Source organism: Carlito syrichta, unplaced genomic scaffold (assembly GCF_000164805.1).
Source record: "Carlito syrichta isolate Samal-C Ts95f unplaced genomic scaffold, Tarsius_syrichta-2.0.1 Scaffold306298, whole genome shotgun sequence".
Classification (NCBI taxonomy): Eukaryota; Metazoa; Chordata; class Mammalia; order Primates; family Tarsiidae; genus Carlito; species Carlito syrichta.
The window spans coordinates 28964-48023 of record NW_007250394.1 but is presented as its reverse complement, the minus strand read 5'-3'; the positions used below and the strand labels follow the sequence as shown (position 1 = coordinate 48023).

General features: G+C 34.3%; 1 protein-coding gene across 1 annotated transcript; it reads left to right on the top strand.

The window, feature by feature from the left end:
• Nucleotides 1-3145: 3145 nt before the first annotated feature.
• Nucleotides 3146-18851, top strand: CUNH6orf58 (chromosome unknown C6orf58 homolog). The gene is made up of 5 exons (XM_008062983.1): nucleotides 3146-3450; nucleotides 4800-4886; nucleotides 6394-6578; nucleotides 7479-7579; nucleotides 18620-18851. Exons 1-5 carry the CDS (start codon nucleotides 3147-3149, stop codon nucleotides 18849-18851), a joined length of 909 nt encoding a protein of 302 aa, XP_008061174.1. The 5' UTR covers nucleotide 3146.
• The last annotated feature ends 209 nt before the right edge of the window (nucleotides 18852-19060 follow it).

Below are 19060 nucleotides of genomic sequence, written 5' to 3'. Positions count from 1 at the left end.
TTTTTAGAAAGTTTTTTATTTATTATTATTACCACTCTTCTTGTGTGACCATGAGTTGTGTATTTCCCAAGCAAAATAATCTAAACTTTTCTACTTTTATTGAGGGTGGGAAAAGGAAGAGGATGATGACTACATTAAAAAAATTCAAGGATATTGTCAAACCATTTACAAGCCAAGGTATGTATTTTAAAGAGCATGGATGTAGATAAAACATATCCCAAAGTGATTGTTTGATTCTAATGAAAATAGTTTTTCTTTTTCTTTTTGCATTGTTTTTTCTATTTTCATTTCTTTTTTGTACATCTGCAGTGGTGTGTCAGCTCATGTTAGATTCTCCAGGTAGTAACAAATCCTGCTATCTATCTATCTATCTATCTATCTATCTATCTATCTATCTATCAGCTATCACCATTTTTCTATATTGCCTTAAGTTATTTTATATCTTAGAAACAGCAATTCAGAAACAGACAATCTAGAGTTCATGAGAATCAGAAACAAAGAGTCTTCTGTTTTTTTGTCCTAACTACCTTTCTTGCTCCTTCATAATCTAAGACAACATTCCAGCCAGCAAAGGAAGAAATAACAAAGAATCAAGGACAAGGTATATTTAAAGGAGATTTCTTGAAAGCACAGCTAAATGTAGCTGTGAGACTAGGTGATATATTGTATTCCAGAAAAACTGTGTTGTGCCTAATGTTAGGGGTATTCTTTGAAAGAAATAAGAGAAGAATACTTATTCGGTTACATAATTGGCAGTCTATACCATAAGTTTGATGTTCACTTGGGGTTTATTTCTAAGTTCCTAAGTTATTTCCTCTTTGAGTAATAATTTTTGCATCAGATGACACAGATTTTGCTATCGACATTATAATTTCTTTTATATATACAATGAATATGTTTACATCAAAATGTACACTTTCTCCCCCATTGTAGATGAAAATTCCAATACATTCCACCAGTAAATATATAAGCAATGTCTAGATCTAGTTCAAGTACAATACTTCATTAAATTCTCATTCACATTTGGGTCTTTTAAAAAAAATCTTTCTCTAATAGTCCAATAATCTGCTTTTTTATGTGTACCTGGTCACATAATTACGTCAATGACTATAGTGTGTTACCTTTTTGAGGGTTTATAATAATGTTTGAATACATGTTAGGAAATGTTTCATTTCATTATTAGAGTTTCAAATTTTTCTACATAATTTATTTTTTAGATAAGCTTTCTACTTCTAAAAATCAGCTGTTTTACTTCTAAAAATCTTTTTAATATTTCTCATTCTTACTGTGTAAACTTATAGATGAATATGTCGATAATGTTGAGTCTATTGAAAAACATGGCATGACTAAAATTGTTCAATTGTAAAGCTTGTGTCCTTGATTCACACTATTATTCCAAATAGATCTACTGACACAATTACTTTTATTTCTAAATATTTTGTTGATGTTATAAATGAGAACATTTCATCTATTATATTTCCCAGTTGCTTTTATATACAAAAGTCATTGATTTATATATACTAATTTAGTTCCTAACCATTTTACCAAATTTTCTTTTTCTTTGTCGTTATCCTTCCAGTTTATTCTCTTATATTTCCCAAACACTATTATATCATTTGCAAAAATTATACTATCACTTCCGCATTATCAACTTTATTCCTCTAATTTCTTCATCTTTACTCACTTTATTATCTAATATCCTCAAAGAAAAGTTAAATGATTATAATGCTAGTAGTCATTTTGACCTTATTTCTGACTTTAAAAAGAATGCTCTTAAGTTGTTTCCACTGAGACTGATTCCAGCATTTGGTTTGAGAGAAATGCATCTTATAGTACATATCCATGTATTCAGTTTTTATACTCATATATCCAGTTGGAATGTACTTTTTAAATGTCCAGAATGCTTGTGTCTTTGATCCACACCATTATAGCAAGTCCTACTGCTTCCTTTTTATATTAATATATCTACAAAATTGAATAACATGAGCAAATGGCTATTAGGTAAATAATATGATAGGAATAAAGAGTTGAATCACGCTGAAAGATATTTAATTTGGAGCATGCCATCAGTGGGCAGTACCCTTAACCTGCTAGGAAGCATACAGGTCTAATTATGTTAATGATAGAGTTTTTAAGATGCACTACCTATTAATGGTTCTATCTATGTGAATAGAATCCAAACAGAGGTTGAAACAAGAAAGGAGGATGTTTTTCCCTCAGGTAAAATTTAGATGTAGGAAGTCGGGGATAACACATGGCTCCACAGTGTTCTGGAACTCAGGCAACCTCCACTTTTGCATTTAGTCATCCTAAGATAGTGTCTTGTGCTTATGGGTCAAGATTGAGTTTCAACCATCACATCCATAATCCAAGACATAACATGGAGGAAAGGATGAGAAAATGCCCTCCATTTGGGGACATGTCTCAGAAGTTGTAGGTGCTATTTCTGTTTATGTCCCATTGGTTAACAATCACATGCTTGCTTGTGCAAGGGACACTGGAAATTTAACTTTAATTCTGGAAGACTACATTCCCAGCTACAATTTTAAGATTTTTTTTAACTGATAAATAATGGAAAACGAATATAGGGAATTAACCAGCAGGGTTTGTTTTGTGTGTTATTGTTTCCAACAGACTGACTTTTTCTATTGGATAGAGCTAATTGGATACACTTTAAGCTTCTTTCTTGAAGTAGAAAGTTAACTGAGTCACACATAATTTTCAGTATGACTTTGCACAACATTACAAACCATAATTTTCCATCTTAAGTTATTTAATATTTTCTCTGAACTATGTTAAAGTAATTTTATGAAAGGGAAGCATTCTACTGCCATTTGTGATATATTTTGTAATCACTGTGAAACTGTGAAAATTCTGGAAGGTTTTGGTTGACAAGCAGTTTTATCCAATATATTCTAAACAACCTTCACCTTGTATTTAGATTCTGACACAGTATTCTGACACTGAGGAGGCTGAAAAATCCAATTATCTTAAATGCTAGCTAATACAATAATTTCCTCTACATTTTCACCCTTTCCAAGAAATAAAAATGAAGTGTTGATAAGCTGCGATTTAAGAAAATATCCTGACTTCCTCCTCCATTCTCCAATAAAAGCCCTGCCATAATCTCAGTCCCCATCTTTGGCATGATGGCTTTTCTTCCGTCCTGGGTTTGTGTACTTGTGGGCTGCTTTTCTGCTTCTTTAGCAGGGGCTTCCAGTCTCTCTGATATGGAGCCCCCTCTGTGGAAGGAGAGTCCTGGTCAGTTCAGTGACTATAAGAAAGAGAATGAAATGTATGTTATTAATCCCTGGGTATACACTGAGAGACTGGGGATGTATAAGATCCTATTGAATGAGACAGCCAGGTATTTTGCAAAATTTGCACCAGAAAATGAGCAAAATATTTTATGGGGATTGCCTCTGCAGCATGGCTGGCAATATAAGACAGGTAAGAATGACTCTCATTTTCATTCTAATGGTCTACCAATAGAACCATGAGGTATTTGGGATATGGGACTCTGTATATACCCTACCATGCTTCTGAAAATTGATTCTTTATCTTTCCCCGTTTCCCCTTATAAACATTGCTTTTCTACTTTTCCTTCTTCACAGGTCTTCCTTTATAGGCTGTCTGTTTTTATTTAAATTTCAATGAGGCATACGTTATAGTTATCCATGACAAAAAAAATCATAGCTAACCTATTGAACGTTTAAAACATATTTCTGAAACTTCCACTAAGTGCCACACTCCTTTCTAAATGATGAGATGAACAGAACAGTCAAGGGAATATACATTAAAAACAGAAAGTGATGTCAAATTGGTTTGAATTTCTTCACTTTCTAATTGTGATTCCCTGATTATGGATATGAGGTGAAAAGGAGCAACACCTTGTTCATGAGGCTGTTTCTCCACAAGTGACCGCGTCCTCTTGGAAATAAAGTACCTCGCAGAGCAGAGACAGAATAGATATTTGGGAACAATATATTCCTAAATTGAAGGATATATTTTGTTCACGAGAAAGAGTGGTACCTGTTGCCCACCCTGCCCTGATAACAAAGTCAATAAGAAAATTATTGAGAGAGAGATTAACAATATAGCAATTTCACTTGTTTTTTAGTATTTATGTGCTAGTATTTATGTACTAGTATTATGTACTAGTATTTATTATGTACTTATTTACTTATGTGCTTATGTACTAGTATTTATTATGTACTAGTATTTATTACATACTAGTATTATGTACTAGTATTTATGTACTAGTATTTATGTACTAGTATGTACTAGTATTTATGTACTATATATATCAGGTGACACACTTTTGACGCTTTTCTCATTTTATATATCAACCTTATGATGTAGTTAATATTATCATGCCCATTTTATAGATGAGGAATCTAAGGCATTGGAGGTTAAGTTGTTTAAACAAGATCAAGCTAGTAAATGATAGGGCAGGGATTTGGTTTGACCCTAGACCATCTCTTTTAATATGAATGCACACTGCTTCCTGAATTTTGACCAGGAGGTAGAAGAGGAAGTAAAAGAGCGAATACTTACAAAAGCAAAGGATATTTAAGAGCTATAATTCAATAGTAGAACATTGTGGTGTTGTTAAGGAAAAGAAAATAGATTGATTGAGAGATAGAAAACAAAAGATAAAGAGTCTGGCAATACAAACACAAGTCATTTAGAAATAAATGCTTTCACATGTATGAGCAAAATGTATCCACTTAAGCAACAATTACAGCCAATTTCAAAACGTGCATCATAAATACAACTGTATATCCTCTCTTCTATAGGCAGATTAGCTGATCCAACTGGAAGGACCAACTGTGGTTATGAATCTGGAGATGAATTGTGCATTTCTGTGGACAGTTGGTGGGCTGGTAAGTACACTTCAATAGCAAAATGGATAGTAGCCTTTCTCAAAAGAAAGCACTCAAACCTAAAGTCTCAGGGACAGAGACAAAACAAAAACAATCCTGTTCCTTTCTAAAAAGGAATGCACTTTGCCATGTGCTTTGTAGCCTCTATGGCACATTGAAAGTTTTAGTGACCTCAGGATGACATGATTCCTTAGGACACATTCAGTTTTTTATAGGACTGAAACCAGGAACTGCAAAGGTCAATGGTCTCTGAGGGCCCAGCACTGGCAGGTGGGTAGGATGTCCCACTAGTGTCAGGGAGTCTCCAGAATGAAGGAGGATGAGAAGTGAAAGAGAATCAATCAATCAATCAATCATGATAGTAACATTAATAATATGTTGAAACTCATAACATATTGTCAGAGATCAATGCCTACTGCAACGTATTTTATTAATCAGTAATCTAGGTCTTTCATCTTATATCTAATGCTACAACTAGAGAGTATTTTTGAATTCTTTAGGGTAATTTTATGCTTTAATAATGAAACTAATGTACACAACAATCACTTAGAGGCATTTTCTGGTAGTTAAAAACATGACCACCCTGAATTTTCCTTTCCCAGATTGATGCGTGTCATATGTACCCTTACATGTTTTTCTCATCCATCCATTAATCTTTTTTTTCTTTTTTTAGCCTAGACTCAGATAGTCTTGGTCACAGATCTAGAATTCAGAGTTTGTTATCCTCAGATTGGTTTAGTAGTTTGGAGTACCAGTCTGTTACACTGGGCATAAGGTACAGTTACAGACACATGTTTATGATGAAATATTTTACATCATTGATTTCTAGTGGGATTCAATATAAGCCTAATATGCAACAATGAGAAATTATAACATTTAAATCTGCTGAAATAAGTTATCTATGGGTGCGATTTAAAAAAAAAAATAGAGTTTTATTTGACTGTCAACTCAATCATTCAATGATGCATTGCCAACACTTACCCCAATGTTTGTTTTAGAGACACAGAATAAGGCAAAAACTTAGTGATTTCATGGTTACAAATTAAGCTTACATATATAAGATAGGAAATCGATATTTATTAAAGCTATAATCATGCTAAAGTATTTTAGAAAAAATACAATTCACAATAAAAACTTAATGAGAAATCTTGTACCATTCTGTGGACAAGCTGATAGTTTTCTTCCTTTTTTACTTATGCTTCAAAAAATCAATATTTCAAATAAATTAAAATTACTTGTTGTCTTGAAACATCACAGTCAAGTAATTTAACATATATATGTGTGTATATGTATGATTATAGAATTATTAACAGAAACATGTTAAAGTTATATATAGTATATAATGCTTAGGGGAATTTTTTTCAATATTTTTTCCTAGTGTCTTTTATTAATATTACGTGTTTCTGAATCTGTGAGTTTGTCCTTAAATGACTTATGGCTTCCTTAAAAATGTCCTCTTTGACATTTGTTAGTCCTGGTGGTAATAAAAAGTCTTTTGTTCTTTCAGATTTAAATTATTTTCTGTCGTCATTACCCTTCCTGGCTGCAGTTGATTCTGGCATAACAGAAATATCAGCAGATCAAGTTGTGCTTTTGCCACCACTTAAGGATCAAACGAAGTTTTGTTATAGTGTTTCTAGCTGTGGTTCATCCTTTCGTGAGACAATGAACAAGTGGAATGCCTTTTACCAGGTTCCTTCTTTTTGTAGGAGATGGAAGAGAATTTGTTTTGTTGTGTAACACTTTTTTGTCTAGGATATTTTGTGCCTTGTATAATATTTTCCTTAGTATGAAAATTCTTAAATTGCTATGCAAGATATATTAAATGATATCTGTTATAGCAGGGCATTATGTGTATTAACACCCATTCTGTGTCCCAATACAGCATTAACATAAAAATCTACTGACTCTTCTCACCTCAAATAAATTATACACAAATGGTGAGCATGCAGGATACTTTGCTGAATAGTTAACAGGCTCTTCTGTGTAATTGAAACTTCAGGTTGACTATAGGATTTGGGAGAAATGTGATCATTGAATCGGTTTTAAAACAATCAACTTATTTCAACTGAATTAATAAATATTCACATATGGGTAGAACAAAAAATTATGTGTTGCTCAAAACAAAATATTCAGTGACCAAAATATAATACATTGGTTAGACACAGATATACATGGACTAAAATCGATGAGGAAAATATAGAGTTACTAGTTCTTTAGGTTATTAATTCATTACTCTAGATTTAATTAAACAGTCAAACAAGACTTTTTCTTCTTATTCTTAAGACGTTACGGTAATCATAATAATGTTAATAGAAAATTTATTACAAAGCATAAAGATCTCCTGACCAGTGTAAAATATGAATGATCTGAAGATACCTGAAGTTCATTTATTTTAGATGCATGAGCTACTATTAAGTGTAATGAATTTGTTTCTATCTTTTAGAGTGTTAGTCTTACACATAATCATTCTTAAAAACAAAATTTTCCTTTCCTGTAGAATTTTGCTAAATTATATGTATGAACATGATTGAATTTCAAGGAGAGAAATTGTTACAGTTCCTCAAATATTAATAAGTTTGACCTTTTTAGCTTTTGCAGTCACCGCTTAGTAACTTTGATGACCTATTGAAGTCCTTGTGGGTTGCACATACCTCAACCTTGAAAGATACTATCAAAAGTTTTGAAGACAGGTAAGAATGGATATAAATCCATCTCTATTTAATATGCTAAATAGTTTTTTTTATCTTATTTATACCTTTTTTTCCTTCTTGAGTGATTTTTCAAACTTCATGTTAAATATAAGTCTCACTATTGGGGATTTTAGTGATGAGGTGTAAATATTTTAGCATGATCAACCTTCTAAAATATTTTAAGAAGATAGGGCAAAAATCTGAGGAAAAGAAATTTGCATCAAAAAACAAACAAATAAAAAAGATGTAACAAATTTCTCCACTTGCATAAAATAAAATATAAATATGTAGATGACCTTTATTATTTTGATCATAGGTAATGTTAAAAGAAAGATTTTAGACTTTAATTTAGAAATTAAATTTAGCAGAATTTATTTAAACAAATAATCATTTATGAATAGACCATCACCTTAAACCAGTAGAGGTTCAGAGAACTTCACCAGTAATAGAGATAGACAGTGTTTATAAGAAACAAGGGGGGGAGCATATAGAAACACTTTAATTGGTTAGAGCTCTCCATTTACCTTAAATGGATATAGTTTAATCAGCTGGCAGCCTGTGATTAGCTGTGAGCTCAGCTATTTGTTACAAGAATATACTGTTAAGTTAGGTTGCAGTTTGTTTATATACTAAATTAGGTGGCAGTTTGCTATGCATAGAAACAGCTTTAGGCAAAACCTAGTTTAATTTAACTATTCCTCCTTTTTGGTTAGTCTTTCAACTTGAGAGATTAACTAAAATCTTGGACATTGACACCACTCTTTGCTACCATTATAGTGGACTTGTTTGGTCTCAATATAGAATTCACAATTCACGATGCCAGGACAGTTGACTGATGCTTTGTGTTCTCTTTATATTTTCATTATTCTAACTGTAGGGAGACCATTCAACATAGAATGGATGACTGCACAAGAGCATTTAAGATTCAAGAGAATAAGGTGCACCGGGGAGACTATTATGACAGCTCTCAAGAAGTTAATACTAAGAGACTGAAGTATAATCCTTAACAAAAGCCACCATGAATTGGAACAGTCAAAATAAGATATATAAAAAGTGAGCCAGAAAAGAAATCTATTTGTTTTAACCAATTAGCTTGTTTGTTGATTTCTTGCAAATGAGATTTTACCACACTAGATGTATTTATTCAAGTACAGCAGGAAGAATTAGCTAGTGCACATACTTCCCTCTGTTCAGTGAACAGGTAGTCTAAACCAATCCTGACACAAAACAAATTGATTCCTTTTCTGTCTCATTTTTGATATACCTGATTTTGGCTAGTCCAGTTCATGATGGCTACCTAAAACAACTTTAGCAAGAGAATCTAATGGAGTTTGTCAGGAAACTGTAGCCGTTGCAGTGGGATCAGTCATAGTAGTTAATGTTTGAGACATAATTCTAATCATAATCTTATTGATATTTATGCCAAGCCAGAAAAGGCACATTCTACTGAAAGACCCCATTTAGAAGGATTAACACATGCTGAGAAATTTCTCATTGTTTCATAGTGTAAATGAAGAAGTACAGACCAATGTCTAGCTCCATTTCGTTATGGAGTGACAGTGGTAATGTTAGAATTCCTAATCCACATTGGCTCATATTTTCCACTCGTTGAGACATGGATTTACCCACATATATGGTTGTTTGTTAAATCCTTCAGACAGTTCTCCATGGAATGCCTTATGCATTAGGGGTTACCAGTAGAAACACATTAGTAATACTAGTCTAAGACCCATTATTGAGTCATCACATGGTTGGAGAATACTGACAATTAAGTATTCTCAAACAAAGTATTATAACTTTGTCCACAAACTGTCGAATTATCCTTCTTTTGACTTTTTAATTCAGGGTTTATCCTAATTTAATTGCAAAATTCTCACTATAAGATTTGCCCATTGTTAGAGTTAAACAAGCAACATGAATACTTCAATCCCAAAACTTAACCTTATAGAAAGAACCAGATATTGCATTTCGAATATCAGTGACATTTATTACATAGTGAACAAAATATGTCTAAGATCATGCAAGAATTTAGTTTTAACATGACATAGCCAATATTTAATTAAGTTCCCTGTAGAAGCTACTGATTATGATATCTTAGTCATTACATTATCTTGCCATGTATAAACAGAAAAGAAAGACAGCCATAGAGGAAAGAGGAAAAAGGGAGGAAAGGTTCCATGATAGAGGAGGGGAGTCTTGGTGATCTATGAATTTGGGAAAGCAGTCCATGTCTAGGGTACTATCTGTTCCTGGAGAAAAACTACCTTGGTCAGCTTTGCCTTGAAGACTCCAATGGGTGTACAGGCCCAAGACTCTGAAGAGGCCCACTTGAGTTGATAAATCTGGATCCAAGACTTGAAGCCTTGATGTTTTGCATGGTTTCATCTGGAGTTCAGTCTTTCTCTAGTGTCATTTTCAAAAAAAGACCTTCAATCTCTGGGTTCTAGATCACAAAAGCTCAGGTTGCCATTAGTTTGCAGGTCACAAAAGGCTTTTTTTTTTTTTTTTAACCTGGTGAAAATATGCTTTGGCATAATCCATTAAGACCTTGCAATACTGAGTCAAGTTAGTGTTCACAATAGTGTGAGTTACATGAGGTTCTATTATTATTAGGGATGTCGGCCTTCCAATAACTATTTCATAATGGGTCAACCTATGTTTTCCACTGCTGTCAATCAGTAATACCTTTGACCAATGCAATCCAATTTATTCAGTTATCTTTGCCTAATGTTATTGTGTTTGTAATGCCTTATTTAGCTGTTTTACAACTTTTAGGGTGAAATGTACACCTCTATTGCTAGAGGTCTCCAGAAATGCCCCATAAGGGAAGCACATTTTCTAATAACCTTTTTACTATTGTTATAACACTGACTTGAGGAAGCTTTCCTAGCACCTTAAAGCATGCACTGAAGGTGGCAATTGAATGACATTCATCTGTAAGCATTCAAATGATCTGACAGGTGCCAGAAATTTATCACCTGAGGTTTTTATTGTCTTTCCAATATTATCAGTTTGACAAACCAAACACTGGTTATAGGTTATTTTAAAAGTCACCCCATCAATAGTTTTTAATTATTTGGATCATTTTTTTCTCATACATGTGGAGTCATGGAGTGTAGGGCTTTTAATAACTGATGTTTTTTAAGGACTTAGGAAGAGCCCGGGCAGCCATCTGGACTCTCTGTGAGTCTACTCTTCTCACTGGGCATACATCCATTTAAATACCAGTTTTGTTTCTCCAAACCAGGTGCATAGCATTGTTTATGAAATAGGTTCTAATAAGCAATTTGTCTTGGATCAATCTATGGAATTCATTCAAACTGCATATCTTAACAATTTCATGTGCTTGCCTTTGACAAGAAGCTTTGTGTACTTTTACAATGATGACTAAGTAAACTATGAGCTAAGGGCAGAGGGTTGCAGGTACCGGTCATGACTTTTGATTACCATCTCTCAACCTTCAGGGCCACAAAGACCTTCTAAATAATGAAAGTTGCTGTCTAACTAGATTTGGGATTTCTTAGAACATAATATCTGTATTTTGGGTAACTCCTTATTGTTTTGGTTATTCCCTGTACTGGTAGGTAGTTCTGCATTCCAACTTGCAAGGTTATCAGGTCTGATATACCTGGTCAGTGAGATGAAGGTTGAGTACAGATAAGAAAGATGTCTAAACACTTATCCTATATTAATTAAGATCTGCCTAAAGAAACCTGCCTAACTACTTCTAAACTATGTCAACTCTCTGACTCACAGGGAACACATCTTTCTCATAGGAATTTTATCTTGCTTACATCTATTTAACTCACTTGTTTTTAAGAATTATGTTTGGATTGCTCATGAAAATAAAACATTAAAAAGCTAGTCACATCTTATTTTGTAATATAGAGATAACATTAGTTTATTTTATCAATAAATCTAGGTAGGAAAAATCATGCATCTGTATAATATTTAATGCTAACTACTCTGAAAGGATGCCTGCTTTAATCAAGCCAATAATATTCTTATTTACCAAAGATTGACAAAATCATGTATACTCAAAAGAATTTAGGTCAGTTTTTTTTTTGAGTGAATATTTATGTTATATGAGCACTTATTTAAACCAATTAAATGGAGCTCTTTTATAATTTAATTTTGACACTGTTATAGGAAGATGGAAAAATATCACACATATATTATACATGTAGGCATACTTAAATATATATATGGAAACAGGTTGAATAGCTTAATTAAAAAATATTAGCCATTTTCCAGGTACAATAATAAAAGCACATTAATTTATTGAGCAACATATGGATTCAAAATTGTTTTTTTTCTAGCCATTAAAGGAAGACTATCCACTGTGTGGCCAAAACTTTTTACTGATGAGAGAGAGAGAGAGAGAGAGAGAGAGACAGACAGACAGACAGACAGACACAGAGAGAGAAGAGAAAAATGAAAAGCAAGAGTAAAAACTTTTTAGAATTTTTTATTTACAAGTTTCTACATAGCTTCTTTTTGTTTTTTTCTTTAGCTCTTTAATCTGATAAGATATCTCCCCTAATTTTGCATTTCCAAAGGGGTGATTCTCAGGTAAGATCAGGTAGAAAATTTACATCTCAAAGGAAAAGAACTTAGACTTGAAGCTTAAATACCATCATTTGCTTAGTTGAGATAAGATGGGCAGAAAAAGTACCTTAAATAAAGGTAAGGCTTGTTAGTAGTTTTAAGCCAATGCCTTCTCCATTACAAGAGTGTCTGATTATTTAGTCCTGGTTTTCCAGTGCAGAGAGGGATACACACTCACAAATGGTGATTTTCTATATAGATGTACATTTCTCTTATAAGAGGCTTGCAAAATAATCATTTGAAAATAACCCTATGCCAGAAAGGCATATTTTAATCCAGTTTGTGTCATTATTTATTTAATTTTTCTGAGTTGGAATCTCACTCTGTTGCCCAGACTGCAGTACCATGGCACACTCCAGGCCACCGCAGCCTCGCCCTGCTGGGCTCCAGCGATCCTCCCACCTCAGTCTTCCAAGCAGCTGAACCACAGGCACGCGCTACCACGCCCGGCTATTTTTTAATTTATTGTAGAGATGAGGTCTCCCCAAGTTGCCCAGGAGGGTCTTGAACCCATGGGCTTAGGCAATTCACTCGTCTCGGCCTCCCAAAGTGCTGGGATTACAGGCTGAGCCACCGAGCCTGGTCCCAGTTTGGGTCTTTTAACTAAAATGCTGAGTGGGTGAAGCCCACTGAAGGCAAGGGCAAGTACTTTGTAAACCTGTACTTAGCACAAATACTTCTACTCTTGCCTTATAGTCAGAGATTGGTTCATCCTTTGAGTTAGTTTTCAAAGTCAAATGACAAATCATAAGTTGGAGGGGTTTTTTGGTCCAAGAAAGAGTGTTGAGGCATTGTCAAGATTACCACGAGTAAGAGGTAGACAGAACTGGCAGAGAATCTTGTCAGTGATGGTTTTAGAAGAAGGGTTTCTGTTGATTGATAGACTCCCATGGGAGAAGTAGGATTGAATAGAAAACAGAAAGGCAGGACTAATTCTTACATATGTTTTTTTGAAAATGATCAAAGTGTCAATCAGACAGGTTTGAACACAGGGACATTTCAGACTTGATTTGAACCCCCCCCGCCAAAAAATATTCTTTTTTCTTTCCAAGAGATTGGCTGATTATTGTACCAGTAGTGAAGCCTTTGTGCCTTCTAGCAGGTAAACTGTCCAGGATGAAGGGAGTAGGTTCATCAAATGGCTGGTGTAAAAGCAGACAATCTCTTTTCCAGTGGCTTGGCTGTTTGCAATAAAGGCAGACATCCTGAGGCACAAGTCTCTTTAGTTTGAAATCCCTTGGTTTAGGTTTAAAAACGTGTATGAGTAGATCTTCTTGGTCCAGTAGCTGGTGAAGCTAAAAAGATATACACCTCCATTGGGTCCTCTGTAACCCTAAGTGCCTTTGTAAGGTTCACTCCTTTCTCTTGGAAACACAGCTTCTGAATCCATTGTTATCATAAATGAGATGGACTGGAGTACCAGATGGAGAAGCTCTAGACTCTTTGAATCCAGATGGACCTATGATTCCCCATCTTCTAGTGACTGTACCTCCAGAAACCAGTCTGGTTTCTATCTGACCCAGTCAGACACCTGAAGCCTCCCTGTAAGACCCAGTCCTGTTTCTGACATGACTTCTGAACCTAGTTCAGATAAAAAATGTTCAAATAAATTTAGAGAGCTCAAAACACGAGTTTCTAGGGCTTGAATCCAGGAGAACTCACCCACAACGCCAGTTGTTTCAAGAGGTCACTGGGTACAATGGGCTCAAGCAGGTGCCTTTGTTTGGTCACTTGGTGCTCCTGGAGTAATGGAGGTCTACTTCAGATTCCACTTCTGATGCCAAACTATTAAAATTTTAAAAAACTTTAGACAAATTAAACTTAACAGAGTTTGAGCAAAGAATGATTCATAAATTGGGTAGCACTCTGAACCAGCAGAGGCTCAGAGAACTCCACTGAGAAATGAGGTCAGGAGGTATTTATACACAGAAAAGTAAAGTGACATACAGAAACAGCTTAATTGGTTAGAGCTCACCATTTACCCTCATCTGGGTGAGATCTGGTCTGTTGGCAGCCTGTGATTGGCTGAAGCTCAGTTGCTGTGATTGGTTGAGAATCAGCTATTTGCTGCAAGAATACACTCTTAAGTTAGGTTGCAGTTTGTGTACTAAGTTAACATTGTAGTTTACTACGTAAGGAGACCGCTTTGGACCAAATGTAATTCAAATTAAAAATACAATATAATGGCACAGACTTGGGAAAAGATCAGTTAGAATCAGGCTTAGCACAGAAGATAGCCTAGAAGATTATCAAATTATTCTGCATAGTGTAAACGCCTAGAAGTGAAGATGTGAGAACAATTTGGGTATGAAAATAATGGCACTTCCTATGGAGTGAAATCTACCACCTAGAGTGATATATGAGGTAGAAATCTAGGTAGAGCAAACAGCAGATACAAAGAAAGATGAGCTCATCGGTACTGTGTATGTAGTTATGTGGATAAAAGCAGAAGTGCTTGAGTACTTTTTATTCCACTCCCTGTTGTCTCTTACATACACTCCATCATCCAGCACCTTGGAAGTCGGTTTACAGGATGTTTTCTCCTCTTCCTATTGATACAGCTTCAACAATTGAAATAAGGTCAGGAGGTATTTATAGACAGAAAAGTAAAGTGACATACAGAAAAGTAAAGTGGAGGAGTTTGCTTCCTTGACAGTGTCTGTGAAATAATTTGAGGTTGTGGCCATCACCACATAGGTATATGATAGATCAAATTGCTTGAGACATTACATATATTAATATATCTTTATTCTAACATTATTCTTGACTGAGGTTTTAGGTGAGTACAGGCTTCTAGGCTGCTGGTTTTTAGAATTTTGAAGTAATTTCTCCATTAATTTTTAGATTCACTTTTGCTGTTGAGGTCTGGGAAACCAGTCTGATTTCTGATCCTTTGTATGTAAATTGTTTCTCTTTCTTTTTATATTGTTTACTATTTTGTTTGGTGTCTCTTATTCATGTTAAATTTCCTCAGGTCTCTGGTAATGTCTGGATGACTACTCATCTTTAAAGAAAAACACAAGTTCTGAGTACTTGAATGGAATTTTTCTAAGAACTCTAGGGTAATCGTGCAGGGTTGTTTAAGTAATCCTTTAACTATTGACACTATGTGCCAGTAACTTTATGATTTTTCTTTTGAGCTCACCCAGTTCTCCAGAAGAGACACTTTCATTTACCTGCTTCAAAAGTGAAGGCCTAGCTGCTAATATTATTAAAATCAAGAGAGAGAAGGAAAGAGTCAGGGGAGGGTGTCTTAGTTTCCAGTATACTGTATTCGCTTACATTCCTTGTTTCAAAGATGGTGTCTCTATCTTTGACTATGAATAGTTTACACAGTTCAGGGGCCCTCTGCTCTATCCTTTCTAGTGTGAGTAGTGGCATTTACCCACTATTTCAAGTCTGGAAGGGAATCTTTAAATATGGCTGCTTCTTTAAAAGACTGAATCAGCATAATTCTAGCAATCTCTCTTGATCCAGAGGGTACTACTCAGTCTTAAATTGGGGAGATTCTACACATTATGTCAGCATTATTTCTCTGTTTTTCTTTCTGTTTGCCTAGGGTTTCATTTTTTTTACTTTTATTAAATATTTTCAACTAGTTCTTTTTGATTTTCAGCTTCTAAAATTTTGTAGTTCTTCTCCTATTCTCTGAATTTATTTCTTCTGTCATTTTAGTGAGTGTTGGTAGGTTGTAAAAGTAAAAATATTTGCAAAATTAACATTTTTGTTTAACAAAAGTCTAGAAAAATTCCCTTCTGTTGTTTCTGTATTTGGGATCACTTAAACATACAATAATATATCGTATTACAGAGAAATTTATATATAGAATCATTATCAAAAAAAGTAAAAGTATATGTTTTCTACTAATTCATTTCACTGGAAAGTTTAGTAATAGTTCCTTGGGCAATCTGAATACTTTTGAGCCCCTATATTGTAAATTGTTTAATGACTATTATTATAGAAGATTTCAAATACCTGTTTATATGATCTCTGGTTTGTTAATCTACCTATTTATGAGACCTCTAGTTTGTCAAGTTCTACGAATTTGTATTGGAGATTCTAGAATACTGATCATTCTTTGAAATAAAGTAAAATAATTTGTTTTTACAAATTAAGATGTTTTACTTTGAAGTTCCACAAACCTGAGATTTAAATCTTGACTAGCTTGACTTGGGAATCTAGACAGTGATAAAATCTATTTTCTCATTTTTAAAATAGTAATAATAACAGTACAGGTCACATAGGGCGATTTTGAGGATTAATTGAAAAATTGATACATGAGAAACATTTAATATAAACTAGCTATTATCACCGTGATGAAAAGGAGTAGAGAGCAGCAGTAAAAAATATGGGTTTTAAAGGCAGATTTCTAGGGCTTAAAACATGACTCTGCACTCTATTAGGTATGTGGTTCTTTATTTCCATTGCCTTTGTTTAAAAGAAACCAGCCCAATCAACAGTCACTAAACCTCAGTGTCAGACAACGTTGTTTATTGCTCACATGTCTGGGATTTAGCTCAACAGCTCTGCTGATCTTTCCTGGGCTCACTCTCACTTTGACTGTTTTTCTTTTTTTTTTTTGAGTTGGAGTCTCACTCTGTCACCCAGACTGGAGTGCAGTAGCCACTCCCGGCCACCGCAGCCTCAACCTGCTGGGCTCCGGCGATCCTCCCGCCTCCGCCTTCTGAGTAGCAGGAATTACAGGCATGCGTTACCACGCCCGGCTGATTTTTTTTTTTTTTAATTATTTATTGTAGAGATGAGGTCTCGCTTCCCAGGCAGGTCTCGAACCCGCGGGCTCAGGAAATCCACTCACCTCAGCCTCCCAAAGGCACGGGATTACAGGCTGAGCCCTTGGCTCCAGCAGGGAATGACTGGGGAAGTTCAGCTCTGTTCCACTTGTCTCCTTTTCCATCAGGCAAGCCTGGCTATGTTTCATAGTGACAGCAGTGATAGTGATTTACAAGAGAGAAAAATCAAATTGCAAAAACACATTTCAAGCTTATGCTGTCAAATTACTTAATATCACATTATGCAAATAAAATCATATGACTGAGCGAGGGCAGTAATTTCTGCCTCTCAACCAATGTAAGAAAAATGGGGTTCAGGAAAATTACGTAAAAAATACAAGATTATAGGAAGTAGTGAAGACTTGGGGCCATGGTTCCGTCTAGTATACACAGGGATAGAATTCTAAAATCTCATCAGTTAATTTCTTTAGTCAAAAATGTATTAAAGAGTGTTTATTTGAGACAACATTGAATGCTGTGTAGTCTAAATATACTTGAATAAAGCTCTGTACTTCAGGATCCTGAGGTTGACTGGCTCATGTATATCTATGATTTAACTTTATATAAACCATTTGACATATATTTTTATATTTTTTAATGGCCACACTTTACCTTACTCATTAGATAAGCTGACCAACAAGTCATTCAATTGAAGCATTTGAAAAGGCTTCTACTCAATTTCACTGCTGCTCTTGTAATCTCTTGTGTATTGAACTGGTGTCCTCATCTTTTTCTCTTCTTTCTTCTGTTCAAAGGATCCTACCTATGTGCCATCAAAATGAAGTTAGATAATATAATTTCTAGAAATTAAAATATAATATAATGAGGGAGCAAATCATCTTGACATGGTGCTATAGGAATATAGAAGAGAAGAAAGTGATTGACTCCACCTCAGGTGGGCTGAAAAACTTTGTGACATCTATGATGAAACTTGAAAGAGAATGTACCTGGTGAGCCGTGTGGGAAATATAAAACATCTCAGGGAGAACAAGTCTGTTTGCAAAAGTGCAAATGTTTAGCATGCTTTGGTGGCTGATAAGGACAGGAGCCATGAGTTTATAGTCACAAAACTTTAATATACACTTAATCTTTCCATTGTAATTATTTGTCCCCCTAATAGACGAGAAAGCTTAAATTCTAGAAGGCTTTGTCTGGTAGGATAAAGAAAAAAATTACTTAAAAAATTAGACAAGAAAATTATATATCTATTTTCCTAGGATGCTCAATGTTTTGGGGACCTTCTGTCTTCAAGAAATCAACTGTTTTGCAAAGGATATTTGAGTCTAGCAAAAATTTGCCTTAGACCATTGATAATTATCTCTACATTACTAAAGAGTATGATTTAGACATGGCCTTATGTCTGGTTATTACATGGTATTCAAGTGTAATATCCCTAATTAAAAAGATCTCATGCAATATAAAATATAAACAATTAATAGAACGATCCTTTTCACATTTAAAATTTTAATTAGCAATTGTCACATCTTTTGAGAGATGAATTTAAGTCATCACATTATGAAATCTATTTTCTAAATTGTAAAATTATAAATTTTGTTTCTTGGCAAAAAGCAATCTATTTTTGAAGGCAGTGAGGTTGAAATTCTGAGGTGACTAATTGTATATTTTTCCCATTGTCTTTTAGATATGACTATTATTCTAAAACAGAAGCATCTTTTGAGAGAAATTGGGTTTTGGCTGTGAGACATTTAGCTGCAGTCCTCTTTCCTACAACATTGATTACATCGTATAAATTCCAGAAGGGGCTGCCACCACGAATGCTTGCTTCTAATGACACAGCGCCTTTCATCAATGACTTTACTACCTTTCAGAATGTAGTCCTGCTTATTTTAAATATGCTTGGAAATGTGGTGTAAGTCTTCAGGTAAGAATCTTACAAAGATACTTAAAAAAATCAATACTACACCAAAAACAAAAATTAATACTGTATTGCATAGATAAATTAAGAAATATCAACTGAATCAGAGATATAGCATTATAACACTTTGAAAAGGAAGTTGTGATTTCCTGTGGCTATGTATTCCATTTTCTTAAACAATAATCACTCTTGATATATGGCAGAACA